General features: G+C 48.0%; 2 protein-coding genes across 2 annotated transcripts in view; one reads left to right on the forward strand and one right to left on the reverse strand.

The window, feature by feature from the left end:
* Positions 1-4511: 4511 nt before the first annotated feature.
* Positions 4512-10018, forward strand: PDCD5 (programmed cell death 5). The gene is made up of 6 exons (XM_044270258.1): positions 4512-4666; positions 6558-6598; positions 6901-6962; positions 7426-7517; positions 8240-8311; positions 9601-10018. The coding sequence occupies exons 1-6, from the start codon at positions 4601-4603 to the stop codon at positions 9643-9645; spliced, it is 378 nt and encodes a 125-aa protein (XP_044126193.1). The 5' UTR covers positions 4512-4600; the 3' UTR covers positions 9646-10018.
* Positions 10019-11412: 1394 nt separating this feature from the next.
* Positions 11413-24546, reverse strand: part of ANKRD27 (ankyrin repeat domain 27) — a 43294-nt gene continuing 30160 nt past the window's right edge. Inside the window, 5 exon segments of the mRNA XM_044269712.1 lie at positions 11413-14657; positions 15960-16029; positions 23153-23222; positions 23550-23649; positions 24368-24526. Coding sequence (XP_044125647.1) covers positions 14181-14657; positions 15960-16029; positions 23153-23222; positions 23550-23649; positions 24368-24526 — 876 coding nt within the window. The 3' untranslated portion in view covers positions 11413-14180.

Below are 24546 nucleotides of genomic sequence, written 5' to 3' on the forward strand. Positions count from 1 at the left end.
GTGTGGGGGCAGCCACAAGGAGACGTTATACTGTGAGGGGGCAGCCACAAGGAGACGTCATACTGTGTGGGGGCAGCCACAAGGAGTCGTTATACTGTATGGGGGCAGCCACAAGGAGACGTTATACTGTGTGGGGGCAGCCACAAGGAGACGTTATACTGTGAGGGGGCAGCCACAAGGAGACGTTATACTGTATGGGGCAGCCACAAGGAGACGTTATACTGTATGGGGACAGCCACAAGGAGTCGTTATAATGTATGCGGGCAGCCACAAGGAGACGTTATACTGTATGGGGGCCACAAGGAGACGTTACACTGTATGGGGCCACAAGGAGACGTTACACTGTGTGGGGGCAGCCACAAGGAGACATTATACTGTATGGGGGCAGCCACAAGGAGACGTTATACTGTATGGGGGCAGCCACAAGGAGACATTATACTGTATGGGGCAGCCACAAGGAGACATTATAATGTATGGGAGCAGCCACAAGGAGATGTTATACTGTGTGGGGGCAGCCACAAGGAGTCGTTATACTGTATGGGGGCCACAAGGAGACGTTACACTGTATGGGGGCCACAAGGAGACGTTATACAGTATGGGGGCAGCCACAAGGAGACGTTATACTGTATGGGGGGCAGCCACAAGGAGACATTATAATGTATGGGGGCAGCCACAAGGAGACGTTATACTGTATGGGGGCAGCCACAAGGAGACGTTATACTGTGTGGGGGCAGCCACAAGGAGTCGTTATAATGTATGGGGGCAGCCACAAGGAGACGTCATACTGTGTGGGGGCAGCCACAAGGAGACGTCATACTGTGTGGGGGCAGCCACAAGGAGAAATTATACTGTATGGGGCAGCCACAAGGAGACGTTATACTGTATGGGGGCAGCCACAAGGAGACGTTATACTGTATGGGGGCAGCCACAAGGAGACGTTATACTGTATGGGGGCAGCCACAAGGAGACACTATACTGTATGGGAGCAGCCACAAGGAGACACTATACTGTATGGGGGCAGCTACAAGGAGACGTTATACTGTATGAGGCAGCCACAAGGAGACGTTATACTGTATGGGGGCAGCCACAAGGAGACGTAATACTGTATGGGGGCAGCCACAAGGAGACGTTATACTGTATGGGGGCAGCCATAAGGAGACGCTATACTGTATGGGGACAGCCACAAGGAGACGTTATACTGTGTGGGGCAGCCACAAGGAAACGTTATACTGTGTGGGGACAGCCACAAGGAGACGTTATACTGTGTGGGGCAGCCACAAGGAAACGTTATACTGTGTGGGGACAGCCACAAGGAGACGTTATACTGTCTGGGGGCAGCCACAGGGAGACGTTATACTGTGTGGGGACAGCCACAAGGAGACGTTATACTGTATGGGGGCAGCCACAAGGAGACGTCATACTGTGTGGGGGCAGCCACAAGGAGACGTCATACTGTGTGGGGGCAGCCACAAGGAGAAATTATACTGTCTGGGGCAGCCACAAGGAGACGTTATACTGTATGGGGGCAGCCACAAGGAGACGTTATACTGTATGGGGGCAGCCACAAGGAGACGTTATACTGTATGGGGGCAGCCACAAGGAGACGTTATACTGTATGGGGGCAGCCACAAGGAGACACTATACTGTATGGGAGCAGCCACAAGGAGACACTATACTGTATGGGGGCAGCTACAAGGAGACGTTATACTGTATGAGGCAGCCACAAGGAGACGTTATACTGTATGGGGGCAGCCACAAGGAGACGTCATACTGTATGGGGGCAGCCACAAGGAGACGTTATACTGTATGGGGGCAGCCATAAGGAGACGCTATACTGTATGGGGACAGCCACAAGGAGACGTTATACTGTGTGGGGGCAGCCACAAGGAGACGTTATACTGTGAGGGGGCAGCCACAAGGAGACGTTATACTGTATGGGGCAGCCACAAGGAGACGTTATACTGTATGGGGACAGCCACAAGGAGTCGTTATAATGTATGAGGGCAGCCACAAGGAGACGTTATACTGTATGGGGGCCACAAGGAGACGTTACACTGTATGGGGCCACAAGGAGACGTTACACTGTGTGGGGGCAGCCACAAGGAGACATTATACTGTATGGGGGCAGCCACAAGGAGACGTTATACTGTATGGGGGCAGCCACAAGGAGACATTATACTGTATGGGGCAGCCACAAGGAGACATTATAATGTATGGGAGCAGCCACAAGGAGATGTTATACTGTGTGGGGGCAGCCACAAGGAGTCGTTATACTGTATGGGGGCCACAAGGAGACGTTACACTGTATGGGGGCCACAAGGAGACGTTATACAGTATGGGGGCAGCCACAAGGAGACGTTATACTGTATGGGGGGCAGCCACAAGGAGACATTATAATGTATGGGGGCAGCCACAAGGAGACGTTATACTGTATGGGGGCAGCCACAAGGAGACGTTATACTGTGTGGGGGCAGCCACAAGGAGTCGTTATAATGTATGGGGGCAGCCACAAGGAGACGTCATACTGTGTGGGGGCAGCCACAAGGAGACGTCAAACTGTGTGGGGGCAGCCACAAGGAGAAATTAAACTGTATGGGGCAGCCACAAGGAGACGTTATACTGTATGGGGGCAGCCACAAGGAGACGTTATACTGTTTGGGGGCAGCCACAAGGAGACGTTATACTGTATGGGGGCAGCCACAAGGAGACGTTATACTGTATGGGGGCAGCCACAAGGAGACACTATACTGTATGGGAGCAGCCACAAGGAGACACTATACTGTATGGGGGCAGCTACAAGGAGACGTTATACTGTATGAGGCAGCCACAAGGAGACGTTATACTGTATGGGGGCAGCCACAAGGAGACGTCATACTGTATGGGGGCAGCCACAAGGAGACGTTATACTGTATGGGGGCAGCCATAAGGAGACGCTATACTGTATGGGGACAGCCACAAGGAGACGTTATACTGTGTGGGGCAGCCACAAGGAAACGTTATACTGTGTGGGGACAGCCACAAGGAGACGTTATACTGTGTGGGGCAGCCACAAGGAAACGTTATACTGTGTGGGGACAGCCACAAGGAGACGTTATACTGTATGGGGGCAGCCACAGGGAGACGTTATACTGTGTGGGGACAGCCACAAGGAGACGTTATACTGTATGGGGGCAGCCACAAGGAGACGTTATACTGTATGGGGGCAGCCACAAGGAGACGTTACACTGTATGGGGGGCCACAAGGTGACGTTACACTGTATGGGGGGCCACAAGGTGACGTTATACTGTATGGGGTCAGCCATAAGGAGACGTTATTCTTAATACCGCAGTATATCACTCAACCCTATGGCGGTCTGAAAGGAGATGAGGAGGAAAGAACATCTACATCAGAGGAGACATCACTGGATGTAAGAGGTACAGGGCGCTGTATTACCCTGTATGAAAGAGGTATGAGGCGCTGTATTACCCTGTATGAAAGAGGTATGAGGCGCTGTATTACCCTGTATGAAAGAGGTATGTGGGTGACTTTTTTATTTTTACCTCAGGCAGCAGAAAGGCTAGGTGCTCCCCTGCCCACAAAGCACTGAGTGGGAAAGGCGGCGCCATTTCATTTTTCGCCTCAAGCAGCAGAAAAGCTAGAATCGGCCTCCACTGTGGCTTTGCGATCAGCAGCCTCGGATGGCGGCTGCGGTGACTGCAAATCCCACACCATAGTCACAGCAGTGTGTGAATCCAGCCCATGGGTGTGCGCACACGTTGCAGAAACGCTGCAGATTTTGCTGGTCTCTACGCAACGTGTGTTCACACCCTAAGGCCCCTTTCACACGGGCGAGTTTTCCGCACGGGTGCAATGCGTGAGTTGAACGCATTGCACCCGCACTGAATCCGGACCCATTCACTTCTATGGGGCTGTGCACACGAACGGTGATTTTCACGCATCACGTGTGCGTTGCATGAAAATCGCAGCATGTTCTAAATTTTAACGCAACGCGGTCCCCATAGAAGTGAATGGGGCTGCGTGAAAATCGCAAGCAGGTGCGGATGTGGTGCAATTTTCACGCATGGTTGCTAGGAGACGATCGGGATGGAGACCCAATCTTTATTTACCCTTATAACATGGTTGCAGTCTTCCAACCTGAGGCCTCTTGCAGACGAGCATATGCTGCCCGTGGGCAGGACGTATTTCACGGAGTGGCATCACTAGTATGACTGTGTGCGCTACCAGACACTAGTGCTCGTATGATGACGCTCATCGGCAAGATGACATCACACAGATCCCGAGCCAGAATATCCCCCTGTTCCCCAATGTACACAGGTAACCATCTGCATCCCCAGCTCTAACCACACCGCCATGTTGACCCCCCCCCCATAGGATCACTCTGAATGAGGACGAGTCCACTTTGCAGTCACGTGATTTCAGTATGTCACGTGCCTCCTTCCCATTCTTGGGATTAGCCTTTACCGATCCACTAGTAATGTCTGTTGTGTAGTTAGCGTGCTCTGTGAGCGGGTGACGTGACGTCAGCGGCGTGGTGACGTAAGGCGCAGACGGCAACGGGTGGGAGGAGGCCCGAGGAGCGGATTTCGGGGTGTAAGCATCATGGCGGACCCGGAGCTGGAAGCTATAAGGCAGCAGCGGCTGGCAGAGCTGCAGGGAAGACGTGGGGTGAGCTGAGACAGTGGAGGTTGTCAGTTGGGTGCAGCAAGGATTACGGCTTTTTATGCACCCCGAGCTTGTGCTCAAGTGTACCCCATACCTGCCCCCCACCAATCTGTCCTGCCTGTTCTCCCCCCAATCTCTATCCTCCCTGCCCGCCCCCAATCTCTATACTCCCGAACCCTGCCCCCCCCCCAATTTCTGTACTCCCGAACCCTGCCCCCCCCCAATTTCTGTCCTGCCCTTCCCCAATCTCTATCCTCCCTGTCCTGCCACCCCCCCCAATCTCTATTCTTCCCTGTCCTGCCACCCCCCCAATCTCTATCCTCCCTGTCCTGCCCCCCCAATCTCTATCCTCCCTGTCCTGCCCCCCCCCCCAATCTCTATCCTCCCTGTCCTGACCCCCCCCCCAATCTCTATCCTCCCTGTCCGCCCCCCCCCCATCTCTATCCTCCCTGTCCTGCCCCCCCCCAATCTCTATCCTCCCTGTCCTGCCCCCCCCCAATCTCTATCCTCCCTGTCCTGGCCCCCCCCCCCCAATCTCTATCCTCCCTGTCCTGCCCCCCCCGCCCCAATCTCTATCCTCCCTGTCCTGCCCCCCCGCCCCAATCTCTATCCTCCCTGTCCTGCCCCCCCCGCCCCAATCTCTATCCTCCCTGTCCTGCCCCCCCGCACCCAATCTCTATCCTCCCTGTCCTGCCCCCCCGCCCCAATCTCTATCCTCCCTGTCCTGCCCCCCCCCAATCTCTATCCTCCCTGTCCTGCCCCCCCCAATCTCTATCCTCCCTGTCCTGCCCCCCCCCATCTCTATCCTCCCTGTCCTGCCCCCCCCCATCTCTATCCTCCCTGTCCTGCCCCCCCCAATCTCTATCCTCCCTGTCCTGCCCCCCCCAATCTCTATCCTCCCTGTCCTGCCCCCCCCCAATCTCTATCCTCCCTGTCCTGCCCCCCCCCCAATCTCTAGCCTCCCTGTCCTGCCCCCCCCCCAATCTCTATCCTCCCTGTCCTGCCCCCCTCAATCCTCTATCCTCCCTGTCCTGCCCCCCCCCCAATCTCTATCCTCCCTGTCCTGCCCCCCCCCAATCTCTATCCCTCCCTGTCCTGCCCCCCCCAATCTCTATCCTCCCTGTCCTGCCCCCCCCCACCCCCAATCTCTATCCTCCCTGTCCTGCCCCCCCCCCCAATCTCTATCCTCCCTGTCCTGCCCCCCCACCCCCAATCTCTATCCTCCCTGTCCTGCCCCCCCACCCCCAATCTCTATCCTCCCTGTCCTGCCCCCCCACCCCAATCTCTATCCTCCCTGTCCTGCCCCCCACCCCCAATCTCTATCCTCCCTGTCCTGCCCCCCCACCCCCAATCTCTATCCTCCCTGTCCTGCCCCCCCACCCCCAATCTCTATCCTCCCTGTCCTGCCCCCCCACCCCCAATCTCTATCCTCCCTGTCCTGCCCCCCACACACACATCTGTATACTGATCTGTCTGACAAATGCATTAAAATACCCGATCCGTCTCTCTGGTGTCATCCGGAAAAACGGATCTGGTATTCATTTTTTTGGGCAGACTTAAAGATCTGCGCATGCGCGGACCGGAAGAACGGATCTGTCAATGCGGCAATTTTACATTTCAATGGAAATGTATGCCGGATCCAGCAAGTGTTCAGGATTTTTGGCCGGAGAGAAAAATGCAGCATGCTGCGGTATTTTCTCCTGCCAGAAAACGTAAGAGGGACTGAACGGATGCATCCTGAATGGATCGCTCTCCATTCAGAATGCATTAGGATAAAACTGATGAGTCCTTTTCCGGTATTGAGCTCCTGTGACGGAACTCAATGCTGGAAAACAAAACCGTTAGTGTGAAAGTCCCCTGAGTCTTGACGCTGTTTTGTTCTTTCTGCCTTCAGGATGCTGGGAATGAGCAGACACAGCAAGAAGCCAAACAAAGGTAATAGTATACGTGAGAACCTGCTACTACAACCCTCATCGGAAGTCAGGTGACCCTACTTTCAGGTGCAGGTTCTTTGACTGGGCATATGGCTAGGGATAATGGTCAGATGCAAAACCGTAATGTCCTGACACAACTCGAGCTACTCCACAGGATGGGGTTAATTGTCTGATTGGCGGGGGTCCCACCTGTGTGTAAATGGACTCAACAAAACTGTAATTGTGAACTGGCAGCCCTGAGCCATCTGGTATACAGTGCAGTAACGAGACCGTACCAGTAATTGACGTCCCTTTAAATTACAGGGAGGAGGAGATGAGGAATAGCATCTTGTCGCAGGTCCTGAGCCAGGCTGCCCGGGCGAGGCGTGAGTATCAATCGTCAATAATGTGGGTAGTGAGGGTGTGACCCCTGTGAGTGCTCTGGCAATAGGTAAAACACACCTCGGTCCTTTTGTCCTTCACCCATTACTGCCATGCTACTGACCAGATGCTGTGGAGGTCCCGGTGGTCAGGCTGGCGGCGTTCATATGGCAAATCCAATCCTGGATGGGGAAGCTCTTGGGCTATGCAAACTTCTGCAACTGTGCAGTGCTGCAGATATCCTCTTCCTGTTTTAGGGTTACAGCTACTATGCAGACCTATGCATCTCCATGGTAGGTAGCATGCTACGGACCCTTTGTAATCACATCCTGCAGACATGCCATCCCCTCCTTCCTGACTTGGCACAGTTGTGTTCATACCCTGTTAGGGGGCTCACTGGAATGAGCAGGGGGCTTTAAACAACCCCAGTTAAATAAAAAAAAATTCTAATTGTTTTCTTTCACACAGTGAATAACTTGGCGCTAGTGAAGCCTGAAAAAGCCAAAGCTGTGGAAAATTACCTTATACAGATGGCAAAATATGGGCAACTAGGTGGCAAGGTGAGTGCCCTCCTCCATGGTATTCCATAGAATGTTTCCTTATGAGGCAATTGTATGAAAAAAATGAAATAAAATCATGTTTCTAGTTGGTCTATCTTGGGGTCCCTACCAATCGATGGTACTACAACCCCCAAGCTACACAAATGCAGACTACATCTCTAGTGTAAAATCCATATGCAAGGACAAAGTCCAGGAGCCCCCGAATATATTGTCTTCACCTTTTTGCTGTTTAGGCGTCTTGCACACGACTGTGTGGCTGTTTCAGTATTTTGCGGAACGGAACAGCCGGCCCCCGATAGAACAGGATCATAGTGACTTAAAACAAAGTACAGAGGGCGCATCAGTCTTAGAGAGAGCTGAGCCTCTAGGTGTAACGGCAACGCCCCCGTTGCACCTAGAGGCTCATTTGCATAAATTAAAACATTGTTTTTCTCAGCAATGCGGCCACATATTAACATGGGACCAACACAGATGCCTTCAGCTGCTGAGCGCACATGTAACAGGTCAGCCAGTGTCATGGGTACAAAACTGCTGACAGATGCCCTTTACTTTAAACTGGCCATTCATGTGTATAATGTGGAGGACACACCTCAACAGCAGCTTGGTGATGGTTTCCAGGCTGTAACGGCGCAGAGTAAAATTGATGTTGTATGTTATAAGTGGTGGGGGTTGTTGTCTATGTGCATAGCTGACAGGTAACCCACCCCTATTGCTCTCCTCAGCTTTCTGAGCAAGGACTTATAGAGATTCTGGAGAAAGTGAGTCAGCAGACGGAAAAGAAGACAACTGTGAAGGTAGGAGGTCAATGCTGAACACCCACTGACTTTTGAGAGAATATATATGAGGAGAGGGGTTGTTAGTAGCTGCAGGCAACAGTGTAGCATGTAATATCACATGCAGTATAAAGCATGGTGGTTCTAAAATATCCTTTGTGCAGCTGACATTATAATATGATGATGAAATTACTACTTACAAAAATGAAGGGGGGGGGCCTTGGCTTGTTTGAATTATCCCTTGTCTGACATTTTGCACACTTTTCTAGTGTCAATAGGGGGGGCAGTAGTGTTATATTGACATTTAAAAAATACAGTCAAAAATTGCAAACTCCTTAGACATCCCACTTTTCTTCCTTGCTGATCTGTTGCCTGTGACGCTGTCCTTCAAAGCGTAAAAGTATTTAACACACAGTTTGGCGCACGCCTGTGCACTTCGTGTTCTGCCTAGTGCAGGGAATGTCAGGGAGATGCTCTGCATATAACACAGCGCACCAGTGAGGCCTCATGCACACAATCATATTCTTGGTCCGTGCCCAATTCGCAGTTGTGGATCGCATTCATTTCTTTGGGTCCGAAAAAAAAAAAAAAAAGGGCAGCAGAAGGAAGTCATCCATTTCTGTAATGGGACTCCGATCCATTTCTAAAATGCAGATTGCACATGGATGCTATCCATATTGTATGGACAGCAAAATGGATATGGTCTTGAGCAGGATCCCTTAAAGGGCCTGTCCAGGATTAAAAAATGTCTGCTTTCTAAAAACAACCCAAAAAAAAAAACAGCACCACCCCTGTCCACAGGTTGTGGGCAGTATTGCAGCTCTGCCCCTTTGAGTCCAATGGAGCCAAATGGCAATACCAGGCGCATCCCATTGACGGGGTTGGTGCTGTTTTTGGAAAAACATGGCTGCTTTCTTCCATACGCCTCACCAACAGTACTGGTATTTAAGTTGTTACTGTGGAGGCTAAATAGAAAATCCAGTTATTGGTAGGAGTAATTTTCAACTGCGCATTTATAGCATGATATTCCCCTCCCTTGGCAGACGACGTCCTCTGGTTACAGATCAGGGCAGGGGGCTATATTGGAAAGTTCTACCTAGACTCGGTAGCAGACGTGGGGAGTAGTTATAGGGTCCTCAAAATCAATGGTCTCCAAGGTTCGGGTCTTGAGCTGTTGCAGGACTACAACTCCGAGTATGCCCTGATGGCCACTGGTTGTCAGATCTTGCTGGGAGTTGTGGTTTTGCAGGTGACTGGACTTTTGCAGCCATTCTAAGCTCATGCAATGGTTTTCTTTTTTTTTCTTCCAGTTTAACAGAAGGAAGGTGATGGACTCGGATGAGGAAGACGACTGAGGTGAGGCCGGCCCGGTACAGACTCTGCACCCGGAGCACTTGCGTTACATTGAGAAGCACTGAACTAATCCGACTTCCCGAGGGAGACCCCGGTCAATGATGATTGTGGTTATGATTATTATATTTTTTTTTTATATTGAGCATCCATTTGCTGCGTTCATTTCCAGTTGCCATAGGGCCTGGGCACACCCCGCAGCACCCCCTGCAGTTACTAAAGTGGTACCCTCTTTTTAAATAGTAAATTATTTGGACTGTTTATTACGAGATGTTGCTCTGACAACTTTTTGTACCAGAGGGGTGGATGTGACAGCGATATCTGAGCATTGTTCTTAAGAAACATGCAAAATTAAAAACATTTTGTTTTTGTGCTGTATTAGTGGCTCTATTTGTGATGAGTATTGCCCTGATGGTTTGTGGGTTGGTAATATAAAGGGGACCTATCAGCAGACCAGTAGTGCAGTGATTCAGCGGGTGCTACGCCGATCATGGTAACTACTCCCCGTACTCCAGTTTGGGACTATGCACTGGATGCCACTTGTGTAAGCTCCTCCACCAAGCAGGTCGGGTGGTGCCATAAGGTGCAGGTAACAGTGACCTTCTTATAAAGGCTACAGAATTGCAGTAAGGTTAGTGTACCGCTAATCCTCCCCCACCCAAATTGTCTAAGGGTACTTTCACACTAGCGTTATTCTTTTCCGGCACTGAGTTCCGTCCTAGGGGCTCGATACCGGAAAAGAACTGATCAGTTTTATCCTAATGCATTCTGAATGGAGAGCAATCCGATCAGGATGTCTTCAGTTCAGTCTTTTTGACTTTTTAGGACGGAGATAATACCACAGCATGCTGCGGTTTTATCTCTAGTCCAAAATTCTGGATCCTGCATTTTTTCCCTATTGACACGCATTAATGACTGTTCCGGCATTGCGGTCTGCGCATGCTTGGACCGCAAAAAAAACTAGAATAAAATGCTGGATCCGTTTTTCCAGATGACACCGGAGAGACTGATCCATATGACAAATGCATTGAAATGCCGAATCAGGATCCTGATCCGTCTGACAAATGCCTTCAGTTTGCATGCATTTTGACGGATCCGGCGGGCAGTTACGGCGACCGAACTGCCTGCCGGAATCCTCTGCCGCAAGTGTGGAAGTAGCCTAATTCATTTTTTTTGTATCATGCCAATGCCCTGCAAGAAAAATGCCACTTTGTGATGGTACGTGTTTAATCAAGACCTATCTCTTCTTCACGGCTTCTATGCAAACTTGTGCATCACCATGGTAGCGGACAACATGCTTTGAAGAGTCTGACCATGCATGGTATGACTGCAGGATCAGATCATACAGGAATGGCTTGCCTTCTGTTACCATGGACTGCATTGGATGCTGTCATGTCCTTCCATCAGCCCCCTGTGTCTTAGTAACCTACTGAATGTTTGCTAGCATAGAGGAAGAATGACCGCAGGGTTGGACAATACAGGGGTTTTGTTTGTTGCCATGGAGACACATAGATCAACAGAGCTGTAGCCCCCAAATGATTAGAAACTTGCTAATAAGACCTACTGTAAAAGCTAACCTCATGCCAGATGCAATAGGTCAACTTAATGCACCTATTGCAGTTTTGCCAAATGTTTTTGGTGCAATCGCAGTAGATTAGTTTAAGCTTTTGGGTCAAGACTGTCTGATCTCTTTCCCTACCAGCATTAGTACATAATGGAGTGTAACCCCCACCATCCCCTCCCCACACACACAGCACCGACACATTTTGTAGAGTCCTTTATTGTGTTAAACCTTTAGTATTTGGCACAGGTGAAAGGCACATCAGAAAAACTCTGCGTTCATGAGTTACGTACAAAAATAGCCGCACACCATTACTTGTGAAAGATACCTTGGACTGGGACAGCAAAATGTTGAAAAACAACAGGGCTCGAGAAGGGCAGTACCGATCCTGTGCCCAGAGACGATGAATGGCAAATTAGTGGTTAATAAGTGAAACTCTCACAATTGCTCCTAACGTGAGCACTGGAGCTCGACGAATCGCCTGCAGGTAACTGTGCGGCAAGGATCCTCATGGCTATAAGCTACGTTCGTTTTTGAAAAAGGAACACTGCAGTTGCCTACAAGTTGCAGTATTGCCACAATGTTGGGGGTGCTGCCACAATGAGTAGATTTTTGCCACAGATTACATGACAAATCCGTGGCAAAGTCTGCATGTGTGACACGTATTTTCTCTGCACATTTCACCCTATGTGTGGCAGATTTAAGATCCGCTCACAGTCCCAGCCCAAGGACTGCAAACTTAAACTCCTTCAACACCCAAAATAGATGAAAACCACAACAACACGTCCTCCATGGCAGGGATCAGCAACCTCCAGCTGTTCAGAAACTACAACTCCCAGAATGCTTCTATGGGTGTTAGAAGATGCTGGGGGTTGTAGTTTCACAGCAGCTGGAAGGGTGCCGATCCCTGCTCTAGGCCATAGTGCCTGAACCTATACAAGATATGTGCCTATGACCCCATATGTTCAGGTCATGGGACCTGTGGTCAGAATACAGCCAGTAAAATGCACCCACATTACAGCAGTCTGAATGAGGTCTTAGTGTTGGGGTAAAAAGCCAAACCAAATAGTAGTACAAATGGTAAGTTGCGTAAAAAAAAAAGTTACCTGTGCTATACACCTAAGACAAGGGAAAAAGCAGTGGTTGTAACTTATCGGATACCTGTCACTATGACTGCTCTGTTAGCATTATGACACCCATGTGATTCCCCCAAAGGGTACAGCTATACTAGAAAGGTCACTGTAGATTTTCCTCAGCGAATCTGACCAAAGTCCACCGATGCCAAAAAAAAAAAAAGCCCCAAATCGGTTGGTTTTTGCAGCGGCATTGCTTTAGGCCTCTTTCACGTGAGCATTACTGATTGTGTCAGGATCTGTTCAGGAAAAAACTGATGCTTGTGCAGGCAACTTCAATCAGTTTTGCCTGCGATTGCATTCGGCGTTTGCATTTTATTTTTTTCCGCGTGGGTGCAATCAGACGAAGTAAAACCAATCCACATATCCTAGCGAACCATCAGTGAAAAACGCATTGTATGCTGTTGCAATCCGAATTTCACTGAAGGCCCATTCACTTCTATGGAACCAGAGCTGCGTGAAAAAACACAATATAGGACATGCTGAGATTTTTCCTGAACGCAGAAATGATGCGTGAAAAACACGCAGACCCATTAAAAATGAATGGGTCAGCAGCATTCGCTTTACACATCGCACCCTGATGGAAAACCTGCCCGTGTGAAAGAGGCCTTAGGAATCAAAGCAGGTCTTTGCATTGGAAAGGAGCTAATTGAAGCAGGATTGAAAACCTGTACGCAAATCAGTTTGCAGTATATTCCACTGGCAATGCTGCAGACTTTTCCCCAGGAGAGAGTCAGCTTCTTTTGCACCACGTGTGGTTGTATCTTAAAGGGGTTGTCATCCCCCCATTTTCACCAAGGCAGCCCCCCTGACTTGAGCATCGGAGCAGTTCATGCTCCGCTGCTCTCCTTTTCCCTGCGCTAAATCACTCAGGGCAAAGGACTTTTTGAAGCGTTCCGGTGACGTACCAGGGCTGTCCATGGGGCTGCCAGGAAACCCGGTGACATCACCGGCACTGATGGGCAGGCTTTAGTGCTGCCCAAGCCAGTAAAACAGCTAGGGCAGCGCTAAAGCCCGCCCATCAGAGCCGGTGACGTCACCAAACACACTGCAGGGTAGAAGCTTCCGCCCGGCCGTGTGTTATTGTAAACAAAAGAGCCCGTACCCTGCGCGATCCAGTGCAGGGCAAAAGAGAGCATTGAAGCATAAGATACTCCGATGCCAACATCAGGGGTGCTGCCTGGGTGAAAATAAGGGTATGAACCCGGACAACCCCTTTAAAGTGCTGAAAGGAAAGACCTTCCTGAAGTCCTATGGAGTTTCTGAGCCAATCGGCAGCTCTGAAAAGGATCATATGGTGCAGTCTGAACGGCTTCTGGGAAGTGCACGTCCTATGATTATTTTCAGAGATTCTGACTGGCTAAGAGGGATCATGTGAAGCTGCAGAACCAGGAAGAATTTTATTTTTGCACCCCTTCCTCTTGATTGGCTCCAAGTGGACAGAATGACACAGGTATAACTATTCGGGAAGGGATGGCCAACCTGCAGCTCCCCAGCTGTTGTAAAAAAAATACAATTCCCACCGGGCCCTGCTGTAGGCATGCTGGGAGTTGTAGTTTTGCAACAGCTGGAGAGCCAACAGTTGGCTACCCCTGTATTAGGGTATCACACCCAATGCCAACATTTAAATAATCATAGTGACTGGTCAGTAAGCAGTTGATGCCCGCAGTGATTTATATTTCCCTTCTTGTGCTTCCATTCTGTAATCGACTAATCGGTAAACAGTGTTTGGCTTAGTGACATTAATTGGATGAGTCCACAGACGACATTACATACACCGCAGGTTAGTTCTACATCAGAGGAGTCCTGATCGCTCAGACAGCTACGATCGCCCTACTAGTGATGGTTAAGGACTGACCGCACTGGGGTCCTCCTGTTCAGAACCATCACAGCAGCCCTGACTGACTGAGTCAACCAAAGACCAAGACGACTCTAGTGCCAACGTGCAAGCTACACAGCAGCATTCCGGGCCCCCGGAACAGTCCAAGTCATCCAGCTTTTGGGTAATCTCTGTGGTCTGAGGATTGGCTGGATCCTTCCGGGCGTTCATTTCTGACAGCTCCCGGTTAGAGGCTTCTTCCAGGTCCAGGTTGCAGGTTTCAGACAGCGGAGAGCTGACGTCTGTCCCGTTCACAGTGTCACTGATGTCACTTATGTTCTCGTCAGTGTCCGTTACACAGGCTACGTTAAGGCTGTGCCTTCTGACGGTATATTTAGCCTTTAGACTGGAGTCCAACTCATCTTTTCCACCTTCCGTGAATTCAGCAAAGCTCCGGACACCATGTGGTTTCGGGTTCCCATCCTCCAGTCTACTGATGGAGAGCTGCAAGCAAAGGAGCAGATTGTGAGGACTGAATCAGTTACATCTGATATCAGCAACAGCCCCCTATAACCTTAAAGGGCTGGTCTAGTTTGTGGCCCTTTAAGGGTTAGCTTCTGCAGGAGTGTAAAAAAAAAAAAAAGGAATGGCGGCATGCCCTCAGCCAGTATCAGTGTTTTGCGGACTGCAGTCGTGTATATGAGCCCTAAGGCTGGAATCGCTCATGCAGTTGTTTTTTTAGCAAAAGCCAGAAGCGGATCTGGCAGGAAGGATAAATCTAATTCCTTCCCTTATATCTCCCATTCCTTTTTAATCTATTCCTGGCTTTGGTTAAAGAAAAACTGTGCCAAAACAGCAAAATGTGATTCCAGCTGTAAGGGGGCATTAGGTGCACTGGGTGGGGGACCAGCTCACGCAATCTACTTTCACTCCAATACCCATCCTACAGAGAGAAAGAGGCCTAGTCTTTGGTGCCCCTCTGCTCTGGCTAGTAGCGGGGGTCCAGGGACCCTCCTTTCTATAAATTGCAATCAAAAGGTATATAGAACGTGGGTGTCTAGAGCAGAGAACCCTCCTGACACGTCCCCAGCACAGACCCTCATAGCTTAAAGGGCTTCTACCACCAGATTTGGTCCTATTTAGCTGACTGACACTAGCGATGTGCTAGTGTCAGCAGTCCATAACAGTGTTCTTACTTATCTGTCTGCTGCCGTTCACCTTAAAAACGTACTTTTCTAGATATGCTAATGAGCCCCTAGGTGCTATGTGGGCGTCATTAGCACCTAGAGGGCTCCGTCCACTAACCATTTCAGCCGCCCATCGCGTCCCTCCAGCACGCCCCGCTCCTGTTGATTGACGTGAAACTTCTCAGTATCTCGTACCAATTCCCGCGCCTGCGCCATGCGCTTCTGTATTCGGTGCAGGTGCAGGTGCAGTGAGTGAATGCTGGGAGAATACAGAAGCGCACGGTGCAGGCGCAGGAACTGGTACGAGATACTGAGAAGTTTCATGTCAATCAACAGGAGCAGGGCGTGCTGGAGGGACGCGATGGGCGGCTGAAATGGTTAGTGGACGGAGCCCTCTAGGTGCTAATAACGCCCACATAGCACCTAGGGGCTCATTAGCATATCTAGAAAAGTACGTTTTTAAGGTGAACGGCAGCAGACAGATGATAAGTAAGAACACTGTTATGGACTGCTGACACTAGCACATCGCTAGTGTCAGTCAGCTAAATAGGACCAAATCTGGTGGTAGAAGCCCTTTAAGGCCAGGAGCTGCAGTTTAGAGTTTTAGTAAGACACAGACCTGATGGATTAGATCCTCGTCAAAGTTGGGCATACTCTTATCTCTTCTAATTTTCTTCTCATTTATAGATCTGTGAGAAAAGGAAGAACGTGAGTAAACGTCAGGTCTAAAACTAAATAAACTTGACTATAAATCCAATAAGGAGAAGGCTGTGTGCTCCTGGTACTGTCCCTATGCATCGCTCGGGTGTTCTTACACACCCCATAGTGTGGGAACCCCTCTCCATTAAGTCCATAGGCATATGAAAACGATGAGTTCACAGGGTATACAAGTTATGAAGAAACAGCTGAAGAGAATTCCATCTTGTAGCCCGCTCTCACTACCTCCTGGGCCGAGGGGTTTGATATTATCTTTTCCCAGGCAAATGAAAAAATTCTTCAGTCCCCCCCCCCCCCCCCCCCCCACTCTGGCATCATTATTTATCACTGGATTTACTCCAAAAAGGAGAAACCCTTTCCCTTATTTGGGGTAACTCCAGTGGCCTGATCTGTAGGATCTCTCTTGGCCCTGAAAGGAACAAAGGGAACTTTCCTCTGATAAGGTCTATCCTCTGGAAATCCCTTTTTTTTTTATCTTTAGCCTTTTCCAGGATCTTGTCTAAGACTGGCCCGAACCTGAAAAAGGGATAGAACATAACCTCATTTTCAAAGTTTTGTCCCCAGACCAGGATTTCATCCAGAGGGCACGACGTGCCGCGTTAGAAAGACCTGCATCCTTAGCAGAAAATCTCATGGACTCCACGGAAGCATCCGCTAAAAAGGCCGTTTCTGATTTAAGGAGAAGATAGAGTTTATTATTTCCTTCCTGGGGGGGTCTTATTCCTCAAATAGGATTCTAACTCGTTCAGCCAAAAGGTACATAGATCTCGCTACTGAGGTCGCAGCGATGTTAGATTTGAGATTAAACATAGACGCCTCCCAAGATTTGCGTAATAAGCGATCAGCTTTCCTCTCCATGGGGTCTCAATTGTGATGCATCCTCGAAGGGCAACTAGTTTTTGTTATGGACGTTGGCCTCTTGTACATCTATCTTGGGGATCTCGTCAAATAGTTTAGACCAGGCATGTTCAAACTGCGGCCCTCCAGCTGTTGCAAAACTAGAACTCCCAGCATGCCTGGGAAGCTTGCAGCTATTAGGGCATGCTGGGAGTTGTAGTTTTGCAACAGCTGGAGGGCCGCAGTTTGGACATGCCTGGTTTAGACTCTGCCGAATTAAACAACAGGCGGTTCTTGTATTCTCTGGACACCCCTAGCCTCCTCTCAGGGTCTGACCATTCTTCTAAGATCACATCTCTAATGTTTTTCGTTAATTGGGAATACTCTGGCCATTTTTGTCTTTAGACCCCCCAAACATCTCCTCCTGAATGGAGTGAGGTTTTTGAACGTCCTCCACCCCCATGGTGGCTCTTACAGCTTTTAGGAGGTCCGACATATCATCAGTGGCAAAGTAGAATTTTTTTACTGCCCTCAGTGATCTCTCCTTTCAAAAGGGGCTCCTCCTCCCACTGCCTGGAAGAGGGAGCATAGTCACCCATGCATTCTGAATCAGAAGAGGAGGAATAATTTTTTGCCTTTTGGGAGGTAAGGGTCCCTGGTCAGACTCCGAACAGAGGGATAATGTAGCCTTGACCTCCTCCCGAATCATGGAACAGAACTCGTCCCTTAGAGAGACCCGTTACTCCCGGACAATGTTAGAGATACAATCCATGCAGATCTTTTATGGTAACCGTCCAGTCATTTTTTGAAACCGGAGATACAATGCGTTTTTTGTTTATTCTGTGCCTCTTTAATTACGTATGAGGCGAGAACAGACCAAAATTAGGAGGATGGGATATATATATATATATATATATATATATATATATATATAAATATATAAAAAAGTGTCTATATATATTGTAATAAAGTGGACTGTACGGGAAGGTGTGTATATCCCACTCAGCTGGGTGGGATAGCTAAAATCCGGGATGCAATAGGCTCAGCAGCATGTAGGTGGCTGAGACCAGGTTGTTTTCGGTATATTCTGGGCTGGATTTTAGTTGGATTGGCAGATAGGACTGGAAGTGGGATCTGCCAATCCACACCCTTCCAGGACGGGTGTTCCCTTGGTCCAGAGAGGATCGCAGGCGAGTTCTGCGATAATCAGGCTGGGATAAAGCACCTCCCAGGGTGTCAGTCTGGGGTAGTGTGTTATCCGGGACCAGAGACCTGCAGATGTTTGGAGTGATCTCAGACGGGTAGGCTAAGGGACCACGAGGCTAAGTGACAGTCTGTAATGGGGGGGGGGGGTGGTGCTTGTGTCGCATTGAAGCACAGTTTTAATATGAAAAATACGTGGTCTGAGAAGAAGTCTGTAAGCGTGACCCCGGAAAGAGCTAACCCTCACAATATACATCCTAGTGCAACACTCCACTGTGAGATATTGATCGGGGAGGGGGAAAAGACCCCTCTCCACAAGGGTGGCCCCGTAATAACCGGATGGTGATTAAACAAAACCCGCAGGATAATATGCAATCCCCGCAGGGAACTTACATGAGGCATCAAGCTCTCTGGGGGAGTGCGGCTCAGGACCCGACATCTTGTTCCAGACCACAGATCAGATCCGACATGTGGCTACGCTGCTATGCTCACTGGCATTTTCAAACCTGGATGCCACTGCCGCACACCGCCTGCCTCTTGCGTCACTTTCTGGCCACGCCGGAAGTGACGTACTTCAAGCGCGTCGGGGGCTCACTCCAGCTTCAACCCACCAAGGGCAAGGAGGAGGAAGCAACCCGGGAGCAGGCTCCGGATCAACCAGAGCGAGCCCTCCAGTCTCTCCCCTGCTCACCAGTGGTACTGGTAGGTGTTAATGCCAGTATTCCTGGTGGTCTAGAGTAGTGCAGGAGCTACTATACCCAGTAGTCTTGAACAGTGAGGTGGTTAATTCCAGTATCTCTGGTGCTCTCGAATGGTTAAGGGGTCAATGTCAATATTCCTGGTGGTCTAGGGCAGTGAAAGGGGTTAATGTAAAATATCTCTAGTGGTCTAAGAGAGTGAAAGGATTAATGCAAGAATCCCTGGTGGTCTAGGGCAGAGAAACAGTAAATCGGAGATGGTGGCAGTAGAAGGGTTAATACTACATACCTAGGGTTAGTAGCTGTTACTTACCTCTCCAGTTATTTTTCTCCCTGTAACGTCCTGTTTCCTTCCTGCACCATTAATACAGATAAGTGCAGTGAAAGGATAGAGAGGACTGTGCAGCTGTAACTAAAAGGCTGCACAGTTTTCTCTATGGTCGAGCAGAGCGATTTACAAACACTTTACCCGATTATTAAAGGGGTTGTCCGCTTTTCTCTATTGATGACTTCTCCACAGGATAGGTCATCAATATCAGATCGGTGGGAATGTCTGACTCCCGACACCCCTACTGATCAGCTTTTTGAAGAGAAAACAGCACTCGTACAAGCACTGCCTTCCCTTCTCTGTTTACCAGCTCGCTGCAGCGGGGAGCAGGTGTAATGACATGTGTGGTGTCCCCATTCACACCAATCTGAAGAGAGACAAGCCGTCCCATAGAATTGAATAGGGACGCCATACTTGTAATTATACCTGCTCACCACTCCGGTTGCGACGGCGAGCAGGTAAACAGAGAAGAGAAGGCAGCGCCGGTACGAGCGCTGCTTCCTCTTCAAACAGCTGATCTGATATTGATATCCTGAGGATAGGTCATCAATAGAAAAAAAGCAGACGACCCCTTTAAGGGATAAGCTCAGGTAGCCCCTGTGGGAGCGGTCTTTCCTTGCTGGGCAGCTTAGAGGAAATTGTGAATGTAAAGTGGATCTCCTGTGTGAGAGCCCCAAAGAGCTCCCCATATCTCAGCTTCTTGGGTTGGATCGTCACACAGTGATGAGAAAGTGAAAGGGCACAGTAAGAAATATAAAGAGCCGTCTGAAAGGGTCCTGACAATGGAGACCTACTTCAGATGTCCCCAAGATGGTCTAAGGGAACAATGTGGTGACCTAGAATTCCCCTCCTAAAAGGGTTGGACAATTCCTTTTCTTATATGCCACTTCCCCCATCAAACCAAACTGGGAAGTGGGGCTGAGAACCTGCTGATACATACAGGAAAAGCACAGATCATTTCCTAATGTACAGGGAGCCGTCGTGTCTGACCTCGGGGTCACATCTTCATCTTGTGTAATGACTTAATCCGGTCATTTCCCCCAAAATTGCAGTAAGTGCAAAAAAAACAAAAAAAAAAACAACCAAATCTGCTTTTCTTCTCATACAGGATAAGGCCATCTGCTGGGATCAGCGAGGGAATAAAAGCCACTTCTATCATTCCATCCCATTAATCCTGAGACTGCAGCAGATTAATATATATATATATATATATATATATTATATATATATATATATATATATACACAGACGTGGACAAAATTGTTGGTACCCTTTGGTCAATGAAAGAAAAAGTCACAATGGTCACAGAAATAACTTTAATCTGACAAAAGTAATAATAAATTAAAATTCTATAAATGTTAACCAATGAAAGTCAGACATTGTTTTTCAACCATGCTTCAACAGAATTATGTAAAAAAATAAACTCATGAAACAGGCATGGACAAAAATGATGGTACCCCTAGAAAACACAGAACATAATGTGACCAAAGGGACATGTTAATTCAAGGTGTGTCCACTAATTAGCATCACAGGTGTCTACAACCTTGTAATCAGCCATTGGGCCTATATATATGGCTCCAGGTAATCACTGTGTTGTTTGGTGATATGGTGTGTACCACACTCGACATGGACCAGAGGAAGCAAAGGAAAGAGCTGTCTCAAGAGATCAGAAAGAAAATTATAGACAAGCATGTTAAAGGTAAAGGCTATAAGACCATCTCCAAGCAACTAGATGTTCCTGTGAGTACAGTTGCACATATTATTCATAAGTTTAAGATCCATGGGACTGTAGCCAACCTCCCTGGACGTGGCCGCAGGAGGAAAATTGATGACAAATCTACGAGACGGATAATCCGAATGGTAACAAAAGAGCCTAGAAAGACTTCTAAAGAGATTCAAGGTGAACTTCATGCTCAAGGAACATCAGTGTCAGATCGCACCATCCGTCGTTGTTTGAGCCAAAGTGGACTACATGGGAGACGACCAAGGAGGACACCATTGTTGAAAACGAATCATAAAAAAGCAAGACTGGAATATGCCAAACTACATGTTGACAAGCCACAAAGCTTCTGGGAGAATGTCCTGTGGACAGATGAGACAAAAATCGAAGTTTTTGCCAAGGCACATCAGCTGTATGTTCACAGACGAAAAAATGAAGCATATCAAGAAAAGAACACTGTCCCTACTGTGAAACATGGAGGAGGCTCTGTTATGTTCTGGGGCTGCTTTGCTGCGTCTGGCACAGGGTGTCTTGAATCTGTGCAGGGTACAATGAAATCTCAAGACTATCAAGGAATTCTAGAGAGAAATGTACTAGCCAGTGTCAGAAAGCTTGGTCTCAGTCGCAGGTCATGGGTCTTGCAACAGGACAATGACCCAAAACACACCGCTAAAAACACCCAAGAATGGCTAAGAGGAAAAAATTGGACTATTCTAAAGTGGCCTTCTATGAGCCCTGACCTCAATCCTATTGAGCATCTTTGGAAGGAGCTGAAACATGCAGTCTGGAAAAGGCACCCTTCAAACCGGACACAACTGGAGCAGTTTGCTCATGAGGAGTGGGCCAAAATACCTGCTGAGAGGTGCAGATGTCTCATTGACAGTTACAGGAAGCGTTTGATTGCAGTGATTGCCTCAAAAGGTTGCGCAACAAAATATTAAGTTAGGGGTACCATCATTTTTGTCCATGCCTGTTTCATGAGTTTATTTTTTTACATAATTCTGTTGAAGCATGGTTGAAAAACAATGTCTGACTTTCATTGGTTAACATTTATAGAATTTTAATTTATTATTACTTTTGTCAGATTAAAGTTATTTCTGTGACCATTGTGACTTTTTCTTTCATTGACCAAAGGGTACCAACAATTTTGTCCACGTCTGTGTATATGTATATATATATATATATATATATATATATATATATATATATATATATATATATATATATATATATATATATATATATATATATATATAGATAGAAGGGTCATGTGATGAAACCGGGCAAGAGACTGAAAAAGAGAGACAGCACCGGCCCCAAAGTGACAGTTTACAGCACATTTTATTATACTCCAGAGCTGCAATCACAATTCTGCTGATTTCAAAGCGAAAATATCCCAGTTTCCCTTGCTTGTTACATGTCTACACAGTGTTTGCTCTAGTGATCTGGATTTCAAAACCAGCAGAATAGCGAGTGCAGCTCTGGAGTATAATACAGGACGTAACTCAGGATCAGTACAGGATAAGTAATGTATGTACACAGTGACTGCACCAGCAGAATAGTGAGCGCAGCTCTGGAGTATAATACAGGATGTAACTCAGGATCAGTACAGGATAAGTAATGTAATGTATGTACACAGTGACTGCACCAGCAGAATAGTGAGCGCAGCTCTGGAGTATAATACAGGATGTAACTCAGGATCAGTACAGGATAAGTAATGTATGTACACAGTGACTGCACCAGCAGAATAGTGAGTGCAGCTCTGGAGTATAATACAGGATGTAACTCAGGATCAGTACAGGATAAGTAATGTATGTACACAGTGACTGCACCAGCAGAATAGTGAGTGCAGCTCTGGAGTATAATACAGGATGTAACTCAGGATCAGTAATGTAATGTATGTACCCAGTGACTGCACCAGCAGAATAGTGAGTGCAGCTCTGGAGTATAATACAGGACGAAACTTAGGATCAGTACAGGATAAGTAATGTATGTACACATTGACTCTACCAGCAGAATAGTGAGTGCAGCTCTGGAGTATAATACAGGATGTAACTAAGGATCAGTACAGGATAAGTAATGTATATACATAGTGACCACCAGCAGAATAGTGAGTGCAGCTCTGGAGTATAATACAGGATGTAACTCAGGATCTGTACAGGATAAGTAATGTATGTACACAGTGACTGCACCAGCAGAATAGTGAGTGCAGCTCTGGAGCATAATACATGATCAGTACAGGATGTGTTGCTATATTAAACTTTTTATAACGGTACATTATTACATGCTTATATAACGTTATAACTTACTTAGATGGAGGGACATCAGCTTTTCTGGGAGTTACATGAGCTTCTGAGCTGGTTGGACTAGAGGTCGTTGCTGGAAGGAGGGGAGACAGTATTTCGGTAACAGGTTTTCGTCTCTTATTGCCATTAACACAGATAACGGGGGAATGATAAATAAGGATTGTGGTGGAGATTTATCAAACTGGTGTAAAGTAGAACTGGATTAGTTGCCCATAGCAACCAATCAGATTCCACCTTTTATTTTTGCAAAGGAGCTGTGAAAAATGAAAGGAGGAATCTGATGGTTGCTATGGGCAACTAATCCAGTTCTACTTTACACCAGTTTGATAAATCTCCCCCTATATATTATAAAAGGACTTTACGGACATATATTAAAGCGCATTATCCACCATCATCTCACATTTTTTCCGGATGTGGCCGGGATGCTCCTCGGACGCTGCTGCCCCGCTGTCCGTCACGTGGTTGGAGGCAGAGAGAAGAAGCTGTCGGATTCTGCTGTTCTGTGAACAACACATAACAGTCATCTCATGCCTGCAAGTCTGCAACACAACAGGTCAGCTACAGTCCTGCTGCTGCTGTGAGGTCGAATAGGGATTGTGTTACATAGGACGTCACATATCTAACTATGCAAGGGTCAAAAGAACATCACTATATTCTGTGGGTCAGTATAGTGGTGATAATGCCACATTCTGTATATTTTCAGTATTTTTCCTTTCCTCCTACAGCCTGTCAGCTCTGCAAATGCTTCCCCTCCAGAATGAAGGGAATGGCTGCTTTAGCTGCTCATATCTCTGGTTTAGTAGCAGCTAGAGATGTGGGCTTAGTTTGTATTGTTTGAAAGACGACATTCCAAAAGCATCATCTTCGCTATATGGGAAGATAGTATTGTTAGAAAATCGGGATGCAGTGAATGCAGCTGAAGGTAAAAGCAGGTTTTACCGCAATTATTCCAGACTAAATTTCTAACAGTGATATCTCCTGCTTATCCTGGGCGAATGCTGTCGTTTTGGTCTTGTATGAAAACCAGGAAATATTTCAAACAAGACCAGGCCCATGCCTCTAGCTGCTAACATTCAGGAGATATTAGTGGCTAAAGCAGCCCCCCCCTTCCACATCTGCCCGAGCCCAGTTCGGGCAGAAGAGTTATGCACTTTTCCTACAGCCAGAGCAGAACAGTTAGGTGGTTAAAGCACTCTCTGACCCCCCGACACATACTACCTTTGCAAAGTCCAGTGGGCAATACTGACGCTTGTTCCTCACGTCCACCCAGGCACCGTACAGTAACAGCAGCTTGACTAATCCTTCATGGTTCCTGCGGACGGCCTCATGCAGAGCGGTGTTCCCTTTTACATTGCTGAGATTGACAGATGCTCCTTGCTGGGAAAGGAATAGAAATA

Source organism: Bufo gargarizans, chromosome 10 (assembly GCF_014858855.1).
Source record: "Bufo gargarizans isolate SCDJY-AF-19 chromosome 10, ASM1485885v1, whole genome shotgun sequence".
NCBI classification, from domain to species: Eukaryota; Metazoa; Chordata; class Amphibia; order Anura; family Bufonidae; genus Bufo; species Bufo gargarizans.